The following is a 10832-nucleotide window of genomic DNA, read 5'->3' as shown; positions in this document are numbered from 1 at the left end:
CTCTGGAGATTGCATGGCAGTGTGTTCGATTATATACAGCTGTCGGCGACGGGTGCGGCTGAAATAAACAAATCCACTAATTTGAAGGAGTGTCCACATACTTCTGTCCATGTATTATTCATGTATATATTAAACCCCTTCAAACGAGTGGATTAGTGTGTTTTGTCTGTCTATCTATCTATATATAGATATTGTTTTTTTTTTCTGGGGGTAATGAGTGTATTTTTCTGTATTTCTTGCTAGGTATTACCAGTCATGTTGTTGGTGTTGGGAGCTAGAAACACACGTATATTGCTGCACCTGCAGATCTGTGTTACGCGACCAATAAACGTTGATTTGATAGTGAATAGCCGTCATGCTGACTTGAGACTGTTTACATTCTGTGTTTACGGGGACGCAATGTCGCCACCACCGTCCGTCAAAAACCACAGTGAGTAGCACAAATTAACTCTAAAATGTTTCCGTTTAGCTACACTGCGCAGTCTCCTAAAGACCATAAGTTTTCAATGCGAATGGCTAATGCATAGAGTAGACAACTTTGACTAGTGGTCTTAACTTTCTAACTTACAGCTAAAAAATGTGAATAGTGGCAGGTGTTTGTTTATTAACAAGTAAAGAAAATAAAAAAAAAATTGCTTTAACATAACTAGCATGCTAATGTTGCTAACTTTCCAGTAGGCAGAGCTAAAAATGTGACTTGTGGCAGGTACTTACTCCCGGGGCAGCTGCAGGAGGCGCGCCTCTCCTCTGAAACACGCCGTCCACGAAGACGCCGTTCTTCCCGAGGCAGCGCAGCGAAAACCCGCACGGCTCCTCGAAGGTGATCTGCAGGTGCCGCCGAGAGATGAAGCTCGAGTGACCCATGTTTATATCCACGGAGCCGTGCGACGAGTTACGGCCTACGGTCACTGTCCGCTGCCTCATGACGAAATCAAAGTCCCGGCCTTCGAGCCTGGCCAGGGCCCGAGGAGGAGACGCGAGGCGAGGAGGCATCGCGCAGCCCCGACTCAGCACCGAAGAGCCCGAGAAGGTGAAATTGGGAGGGTATGCGGGTGAGGTCACCCCGACTCGAACAGGGCTGCACGGGGCAGATTGCAAGGCCAGTAGGGCTCGAGCTCCGGTGTCGTCCCGAAAGTCTGCCATCTTCTTTTTGAGGGAGGGGGGTGAATACAAACACACTCGACTCTCAGACACACAGGTCCCAGTAACGCGAAGGGTTATTGGACGGGCCGCTCACGAGCTCCGTCGCTGTGGGGAAAGAGACAGAAACAACATGGATTCTGGCCGCGGCGAAAACCCGGCGTGAACGAGGGAGTGTGAATCCGGAAATGGCGTTAGTTTCGAAAAAGTTGTCTCGACCCTCAATCCAATAACACCGATAAGAGAAGTGGTAAACATCACACTGTTTGCTGCTCAGTATTACACACCCCCATCCTATAACCCACGAGCCCTATTTATTTGTGGCATTGTTCAAGACCGGGATGACTATTATTATTATTGAAGATGTTAGGCATATTGTAATCTTATTTAACAATATTATCTTAAGATTCATTGTTTTTGTCTTATTTGTTTCTAAACGGGAAAAGGAGGCTTTGGACGGGAGAGGGTTATAATGCTCGTTTCCAGGAACCGGACGACACGTGCATTGGTTCCGGGCCAGAATGAGAAATGTTTTTAATTTGAGCAGATGACTTGTTTTGGTCACTGCTTTCCCCGACTGTTTGTTCGTAATATGAAGGTGAACTTTTCTCTGTGTGAAGGAGATGAACTTTGGTGACCAGAGATTCTCTCTACACTGTGTTTATAAATGCGGAAAGTACAAGAGAACTGGAAAGTGTGGAGAGTGGATCGGTAGTTTGGAATGGGGCCAGGCGAGTTTTACCACCCTAACGGGGAAAAAAAGATTGCAGTCAGTGCAATTTAACTGCATTTAAAGTCTTTAACAGCTGTATGTTACAAATACTGCGTACAAAATAGCACTGTTAAAAAAATTAAAATTAAAATAGAGTAATTTTACTGCATCCGAAATACCACAGTTGACTGATGTTACTGCAGTTTCAAAACTAATATTTGTTTGTTGTGGTTGTAAGGGCAGCGCTGTGTATTTACATCCACACGAGGGCGGTACTGGGATCGGAAACGAAACCTACGTAATGACCCAGTCTTAACACTACAATTAGGCTTAACTGAATAAATTATAAATATGTATTGATCAATCAAAAAAAGTGTGTGTGTGTGTGTGTGATTAAAAACAAAACAAAACTCAGTTTTAAGTGAGAATGGACTGAAGATAGGAAATGAACATGCGCATCACAAATGCCTCTTCCACCCATGCTCTACCAAGGGTTTTCCCTGCACCACCAGGCCTCTTCCACCCATGCTCTACCAAGGGTTTTCCCTGCACCACCAGGCCTCTTCCACCTGTGCTCTACCAAGGGTTTTCCCTGCACCACCAGGCCTCTTCCACCTGTGCTCTACCAAGGGTTTTCCCTGCACCACCAGGCCTCTTCCACCCATGCTCTACCAAGGGGTTTTCCCTGCACCACCAGGCCTCTTCCACCCATGCTCTACCAAGGGGTTTTCCCTGCACCACCAGGCCTCTTCCACCTGTGCTCTACCAAGGGTTTTCCCTGCACCACCAGGCCTCTTCCACCTGTGCTGTACCAAGGGGTTTCCCTGCACCACCAGGCCTCTTCCACCTGTGCTGTACCAAGGGGTTTCCCTGCACCACCAGGCCTCTTCCACCTGTGCTCTACCAAGGGTTTTCCCAGCACCACAAGGCCTCTTCCACCCATGCTCTACCAAGGCTTTTCCCAGCACCACAAGGCCTCTTCCACCCATGCTCTACCAAGGGTTTTCCCTGCACCACCAGGCCTCTTCCACCCATGCTCTACCAAGGGTTTTCCCAGCACCACAAGGCCTCTTCCACCCATGCTCTACCAAGGCTTTTCCCTGCACCACCAGGCCTCTTCCACCCGTGCTCTACCAAGGGTTTTCCCTGCACCACCAGGCCTCTTCCACCTGTGCTCTACCAAGGGTTTCCCTGCACCACCAGGCCTCTTCCACCTGTGCTGTACCAAGGGGTTTCCCTGCACCACCAGGCCTCTTCCACCTGTGCTGTACCAAGGGGTTTCCCTGCACCACCAGGCCTCTTCCACCTGTGCTGTACCAAGGGGTTTCCCTGCACCACCAGGCCTCTTCCACCTGTGCTGTACCAAGGGGTTTCCCTGCACCACCAGGCCTCTTCCACCTGTGCTCTACCAAGGGTTTTCCCAGCATCACAAATGCCTCTTCCACCCATGCTCTACCAAGGATTTTCCCAGCTCCACAAGGCCTCTTCCACCCATGCTCTACCAAGGGGTTTCCCTGCACCACCAGGCCTCTTCCACCCATGCTCTACCAAGGGTTTTCCCAGCACCACAAGGCCTCTTCCACCCATGCTCGACCAAGGGGTTTTCCCAGCACCACAAGGCCTCTTCCACCCGTGCTCTACCAAGGGTTTTCCCAGCACCACAAGGCCTCTTCCACCCATGCTCTACCAAGGCTTTTCCCTGCACCACAAGGCCTCTTCCACCCATGCTCACCAAGGCTTTTCCCAGCACCACAAGGCCTCTTCCACCCATGCTCTACCAAGGCTTTTCCCAGCACCACAAGGCCTCTTCCACCCATGCTCTACCAAGGGTTTTCCCAGCACCACAAGGCCTCTTCCACCCATGCTCTACCAAGGGTTTTCCCTGCACCACAAGGCCTCTTCCACCCATGCTCTACCAAGGGTTTTCCCTGCACCACCAGGCCTCTTCCACCCATGCTCTACCAAGGGTTTTCCCTGCACCACCAGGCCTCTTCCACCCATGCTCTACCAAGGGTTTTCCCTGCACCACAAGGCCTCTTCCACCCATGCTCTACCAAGGGTTTTCCCAGCACCACAAGGCCTCTTCCACCCATGCTCTACCAAGGCTTTTCCCAGCACCACAAGGCTGTCTTCCACCCATGCTCTACCAAGGGTTTTCCCAGCACCACAAGGCCTCTTCCACCCATGCTCTACCAAGGCTTTTCCCAGCACCACAAGGCCTCTTCCACCCTACCAAGGCACAACAGCTTTTTGACCTACTACAGTAGCTATGTTGGTCTATTGTACTTTAAAACAATGTGTAAGGCAGGTTGCTTAGGATTCAAAACCTTCTCAAACAGCCTCATTCATACTGCTAGAGGAGGTGCTTCCACAATGGTGCTGGGAAAACCCTTGGTAGAGCATGGGTAAGGCAGGTTGCTTAGGATTCAAAACCTTCTCAAACAGCCTCATTCATACTGCTAGAGGAGGTGCTTCCACAATAGTGTGATTTGTGCCACAGACAAGGTAACGTATTGGATTCTTCACACACCACAGTAAGATTGTATCTCATTATACCTTTTCATGCTTTAAAAAAAAAAAATTAATTAAAACAAATGTAGCTTTTATACTTACACTGAACAAAAATATAAATGTGTTATGTAACAATAAGATTTTACTGAGTTACAGTTCATATCAGGAAATCAGTCAATTGAAATAAATAAATTAGGCCCTAATCTATGGATTTCACATGACTGGGAATAAATGTATTATTATTTGTGTATAGTGGATCAGAAAACCAGTCTGTCTGGTGTGACCACCGTTTGTCTCGTGCAGCGTGAAACATCTCCTTCACATAGAGTTGATCAGGCTGTTGATTGTGGCCTGTGGAATGTTGTTCCACTCCTCTTCAAATGGCTGTGGTTGAAGTTGCTGGATATCGCCGGGAACTGGAACACGCTGTCGTACACATAGATCCAGAGCATCCCAAACATGCTCAATGGGTGACATGTGTGGTGAGTAATGCAGGCCATGGAAGAACTGGGAACAGTTTCCAGGAATTGTGTACAGATCCTTGCGACATTGTTGCATTATCATGCCGAAACATGAGGTGATGGCGGCGGATGAATGGCATGACAACGGGCCTCAGGATCTCGTCACGGGTATCTCTATGCATTTTCAAAATTGCCATCGATAAAATGTAATTGTGTAGCGTATGCCTGTCCATTCCATAACCAGACCACCACAGTAGGGCTGTTCACCTGCATAACCTTGTAGATTGTCAAGAGCAAATTTGGAAAACTCCTGACCCGAACACTGTAACGAACGAACGAAACGAAATGACAAACTGCTGAGAAACAGCTACAAAATACAAAGTCATTAGACAAGCACAAAACTCACGAGAGAAAATTCTAGACATATTTACAAATCTGAAAGTGTGCTTAGGTGGCCAAACCCTTGAATACAAAACGTCTGCTACAAATGTCCAGTTGTTTTCATTTCTTTACTTACCTACACTACACACACACACACACACACACACACACACACACACACACACACACACACACACACACACACACACACACACACCTACCTTTTTGTCTCGCACTGTTGGTTAGAGCCTGTAAGTCAACATTTCACTGTGAGGTCTACTACACCTGTTGTATTCAGCATTTCACTCTAAGGTCTACTACACCTGTTGTATTCAGCATTTCACTGTGAGGTCTACTACACCTGTTGTATTCAGCATTTCACTGTAAGGCCTACTACACCTGTTGTATTCAGCATTTCACTGTAAGGTCTACCTACACCTGTTGTATTGAGCATTTCACTGTGAGGTCTACTACACCTGTTGTATTCAGCATTTCACTGTAAGGTCTACTACACCTGTTGTATTCAGCATTTCACTGTGAGGTCTACTACACCTGTTGTATTGAGCATTTCACTGTGAGGTTTACTACACCTGTTGTATTCAGCATTTCACTGTGAGGTCTACTACATCTGTTGTATTCAGCATTTCACCGTAAGGTCTACTACACCTGTTGTATTCAGCATTTCACTGTAAGGTCTACTACACCTGTTGTATTCAGCATTTCACTGTAAGGTCTACCTACACCTGTTGTATTGAGCATTTCACTGAGGTCTACTACACCTGTTGTATTCAGCATTTCACTGTAAGGTCTACTACACCTGTTGTATTCAGCATTTCACCGTAAGGTCTACTACACCTGTTGTATTCAGCATTTCACTGTAAGGTCTACTACACCTGTTGTATTGAGCATTTCACTGTGAGGTCTACTACACCTGTTGTATTCAGCATTTCACTGTAAGGTCTACCTACACCTGTTGTATTGAGCATTTCACTGTGAGGTCTACTACACCTGTTGTATTGAGCATTTCACTGTAAGGTCTACTACACCTGTTGTATTGAGCATTTCACTGTAAGGTCTACTACACCTGTTGTATTCAACATTTCACTGTAAGGTCTACTACAACTGTTGTATTGAGCATTTCACTGTAAGGTCTACTACACCTGTTGTATTGAGCATTTCACTGTAAGGTCTACTACACCTGTTGTATTCAACATTTCACTGTGAGGTCTACTACACCTGTTGTATTCAACATTTCACTGTAAGGTCTACTACACCTGTTGTATTCAACATTTCACTGTAAGGTCTACTACACCTGTTGTATTCAACATTTCACTGTGAGGTCTACTACACCTGTTGTATTCAACATTTCACTGTGAGGTCTACTACACCTGTTGTATTCAGCATTTCACTGTGAGGTCTACTGAGTCAGGACCACTGCTTGGGCCTTGAAACACTCGTTTGAATTCCTCAGCAAAGGCAGAGTAGCTGGCACAGCAGGAACTATGGGCATCCCACACAGCAGCAGCCCAGGCCAGGGCTTTTTCCCACAGCAGGGTGATGATATATGCGATTTTAGACCGGTCGGTGGGGAACGACGAGGGTTGCAGCTCGAAGGAGAGGGAACATTGGGTGAGAAACCCTTTACAAGCACTTGGATCACCTGAGAACCGTTGGGGAGGTGGAAGACGAGGTTCAGCCAGGAGGTTACTGTCATTAAGGTTAACTGCCATGGGTACGTGAATCTGAGGTACTGGGACGGGAACTGTTGCCAGGGTAAGTCGATCAGATATCTGCTTTATGGAAGTCAGCATCTCCGACAGAAGATGAGAATGTCTAGCCATTAAGGCCTCTTGCTGAACCAGGGTGGCTTCGTGGCGTAGGACAGTCTCCTGGTGGTGGGACAGCATGGCAACAAGGTCCTGGGAACTGGCTGCCTCTGGGTTCATTTTTTGGCTCTGTGTTTCTGTCAGGAAACACAGAGCCACGAATAGTCGGCAGAAGCCAGAAGATGAGGCAGACACAGCAGTACTTGAGACGGTGTATTTAATGAAGTAAAAAGTGAAGTCCTTCAGGAAAACATGAAACTCCACAACCTCAAAAGGAATTCCACAAGAACAAAGGTAATCCTCCAAGACAAAAAGGTAAATCCACAAGGTGGAAGGTATAGCATAAAAAGCCTCAAAAGATACTCAAAAATAAATAAACAAGAACAAAAAAATAATTCCACAAGAGAGTCCACCGGGATCAACAAGAGTTCACAGAATACTAGGGCTGGGTGGTAACATGCAAAGAACTGAGGAAAACTAAGGGTTTAAATACAATCAGGGGAAACGAGGCACAGGTGCAAATAATAATGGGGATCAAGGGAAAACAAAAGGTCAAAAAGCACAATGGGGGCATCTAGTGACCAAAAACCGGAACAACCCTGGCCAAATCCTGACACACAGTAGTACCACTCACCACATATAACAGGGAATAACAGTAGTGTTCTGTGGGGAATAACAGTAGTGTTCTGTGGGGAGTAACAGTAGTGTTCTGTGGGGAATAACAGTAGTGTTCTGTGGGGAATAACAGTAGTGTTCTGTGGGGAATAACAGTAGTGTTCTGTGGGGAATAACAGTAGTGTTCTGTGGGGAGTAACAGTAGTGTTCTGTGAGGGAATAACAGTAGTGTTCTGTGGGGAATAACAGTAGTGTTCTATGAGGGAATAACAGTAGTGTTCTGTGGGGAGTAACAGTAGTGTTCTGTGGGGAGTAACAGTAGTGTTCTGTGGGGAATAACAGTAGTGTTCTGTGGGGAGTAACAGTAGTGTTCTGTGGGAATAACAGTAGTGTTCTGTGAGGGAATAACAGTAGTTTTCTGTGGGGAATAACAGTAGTGTTCTGTGGGGAATAACAGTAGTGTTCTGTGGGGAGTAACAGTAGTGTTCTGTGGGGAATAACAGTAGTGTTCTGTGGGAATAACAGTAGTGTTCTGTGGAGAATAACAGTAGTGTTCTGTGGGGAATAACAGTAGTGTTCTCGTTGATCTATATTTTAGCTAATTGTTAAGAATGAGAATTTAGCTAATGAGAGAATGAGTAAATAGCTAATGAAATCTCTTGATGACAAGATTACATGAATCTGCCCCTAAACTATATTTATTGCCCTATGGCCCCTGGTCTAAAACAGGTGCAGTAGGAATACGGGCTGGCTGTGATACTGTAGGACTACTGCACCTGTTTGGCCTGGCTGTGATACTGTAGGAATACTGCACCTGTTGGACCTGGCTGTGATACTGTAGGACTACTGCACCTGTTGGACCTGGCTGTGATACTGTAGTACTACTGCACCTGTTGGACCTGGCTGTGATACTGTAGTACTACTGCACCTGTTGGACCTGGCTGTGATACTGTAGTACTACTGCACCTGTTGGACCTGGCTGTGATACTGTAGGACTACTGCACCTGTTGGACCTGGCTGTGATACTGTAGAACTACTTATGTTACTTTACTGGGTGAATTCAGGAAGCATTCCAAGGTCCTCCTGTGTTTGTGTTCACCACGGCAACCAGAAATGTAAATAAAGAGATGATTGCCCGAACGATAATCAGCCTCTGTGTCTGAGGATCTTTTCCCCTAAATGTAATGTTCATGTCAACCCAGGTCCATCTTTTCAAAGAAACACAATTTATTTCAATCTTGTTCCGTTTTCACTTTTTATTGCCTGGTAAATAAGCAACAGATATAGATAACGAAAAGGAGAATAAGGTGAGGAATCATTGCATGTCAACTAGGCGCATCTTTCTTTTAAAGAAATACTATTTATTTCAATCTCTAGTTGAGTAAAATAAGTAGTTTTGTTCCCGGTCACAAGATAATCCAGAAAAAAATTGCAATAGACAGCGCCACACTCAGGCAGAAAACGGAATGTTCTATTCTAAACCAGGCTCATCTCTTTTCAAAAATAAAACACCATTTATTTAACTCGTGTTCCTGTGAGCACAAGAAAATCCTAACAATTCGGGTAAAGATCGCCAAAGTCAAGGTAGAACATTGTGAATGTTCTATCCGTCAGAACAATTGGTTTCCCCTGGCTGTTATATGGTTGCTAGTAAATTAATAGAAGACATTCACTGCTTTAAACTTGTCTCCAATTTAATCGCATAGTTTACACTGATCCCACCGCGGACCTTTGACAAATAAATATCCGTCTGAAAAAGGCGTCCAGTGGTCTGTTTTGTCAACGAGTTTAAAGTATTCCAAGCACTGGTCATAACCAGATGATCCCAATAATGTAGCTAGTAAACGATGCCCTCTCCTGGTATGTTCTATTGCGACCTGTCTGTGGGACTCGTTGTTTCCCTATTAACTACTGAGAGATACAGTGAAGTCAAAGACGAAATTAACCGCAATACACTGGTCTCAAATATATTACCATAACTAGGCAACACATAACCACGGCGGACCCATTGTTAAAATGAGAGGCGTCTTCACCGTATTAAAAGGTGTCCCACTGCAACGTGCCTAGCTCCGCCCACTGGGGCGTGACTTATGGAGCGCTCTTTGAAATAAACGCTCCTATCGTTATATATGGAGAGTGCTTGACTTGGGCCGGAGCTGTCCAGAGCGCCTTACCGATACTTCTAATTTTTTTGCGGTTCCTCTATTAAACAAAGTAGCCTATAACCGGCCCAGATTGACACCCAGAAAATGTTATATATAATTCATAATCCAAATTACCCTTCAGTGCGTGTCTGTGTGTACCCGTTATCCGACTAGAGAGCCGCGACATTTCAACAGCATGTATAAAATAATGACAAAACACAGACTATCTGGACCAGCCAATTCAAAACACAACGTGTAGCAGTTCTCTGAGCATTAATGTCCCTTTAGCCGTCTGTAGCAGTTCTCTAACTGAGCATTAATGTCCCTTTAGCCGTTTGAAGCAGTTCTCTAACTGAGCATTAATGTCCCTTTAGCCGTTCGTAGCAGTTCTCTAACTGAGCATTAATGTCCCTTTAGCCGTTCGTAGCAGTTCTCTAACTGAGCATTAATGTCCCTTTAGCCGTTCGTAGCAGTTCTCTAACTGAGCATTAATGTCCCTTTAGCCGTTTGTAGCAGTTCTCTAACTGAGCATTAATGTCCCTTTAGCCGTTCGTAGCAGTTCTCTAACTGAGCATTAATGTCCCTTTAGCCGTTCGTAGCAGTTCTCTAACTGAGCATTAATGTCCCTTTAGCCGTTCGTAGCAGTTCTCTAACTGAGCATTAATGTCCCTTTGGCCGTCTGTAGCAGTTCTCTAACTGAGCATTAATGTCCCTTTAGCCGTTTGTAGCAGTTCTCTAACTGAGCATTAATGTCCCTTTAGCCGTTCGTAGCAGTTCTCTAACTGAGCATTAATGTCCCTTTAGCCGTTTGTAGCAGTTCTCTAACTGAGCATTAATGTCCCTTTAGCCGTTTGTAGCAGTTCTCTAACTGAGCATTAATGTCCCTTTAGCTGTTTGTAGCAGTTCTCTCACTGAGCATTAATGTCCCTTTAGCCGTTTGTAGCAGTTCTCTAACTGAGCATTAATGTCCATTTAGCCGTTTGTAGCAGTTCTCTAACTGAGCATTAATGTCCCTTTAGCCGTTTGTAGCAGTTCTCTAACT

At 45.5% G+C, this 10832-nt stretch overlaps 2 protein-coding genes across 2 annotated transcripts; one reads left to right on the top strand and one right to left on the bottom strand.

Moving 5' to 3' along the window:
* Nucleotides 1–260: 260 nt before the first annotated feature.
* LOC127922810 (forkhead box protein K1-like) lies at nucleotides 261–1173 on the bottom strand. Its single transcript, XM_052506647.1, has one exon. The coding sequence runs from the start codon at nucleotides 1141–1143 to the stop codon at nucleotides 685–687; it is 459 nt and encodes a 152-aa protein (XP_052362607.1). The 5' UTR covers nucleotides 1144–1173; the 3' UTR covers nucleotides 261–684.
* Nucleotides 1174–2262: 1089 nt separating this feature from the next.
* LOC127922809 (uncharacterized) lies at nucleotides 2263–10490 on the top strand. Its single transcript, XM_052506646.1, has 3 exons — nucleotides 2263–2391; nucleotides 2437–3681; nucleotides 10476–10490. Exons 1-3 carry the CDS (start codon nucleotides 2317–2319, stop codon nucleotides 10488–10490), a joined length of 1335 nt encoding a protein of 444 aa, XP_052362606.1. The 5' UTR covers nucleotides 2263–2316.
* The last annotated feature ends 342 nt before the right edge of the window (nucleotides 10491–10832 follow it).

The sequence above is a fragment of the Oncorhynchus keta genome, unplaced genomic scaffold (genome assembly GCF_023373465.1).
Source record: "Oncorhynchus keta strain PuntledgeMale-10-30-2019 unplaced genomic scaffold, Oket_V2 Un_contig_27206_pilon_pilon, whole genome shotgun sequence".
Lineage (NCBI taxonomy): Eukaryota > Metazoa > Chordata > Actinopteri > Salmoniformes > Salmonidae > Oncorhynchus > Oncorhynchus keta.
The sequence above is the reverse complement of the archived record's forward strand: the minus strand, read 5'-3'. Positions and strand labels throughout refer to the sequence as shown.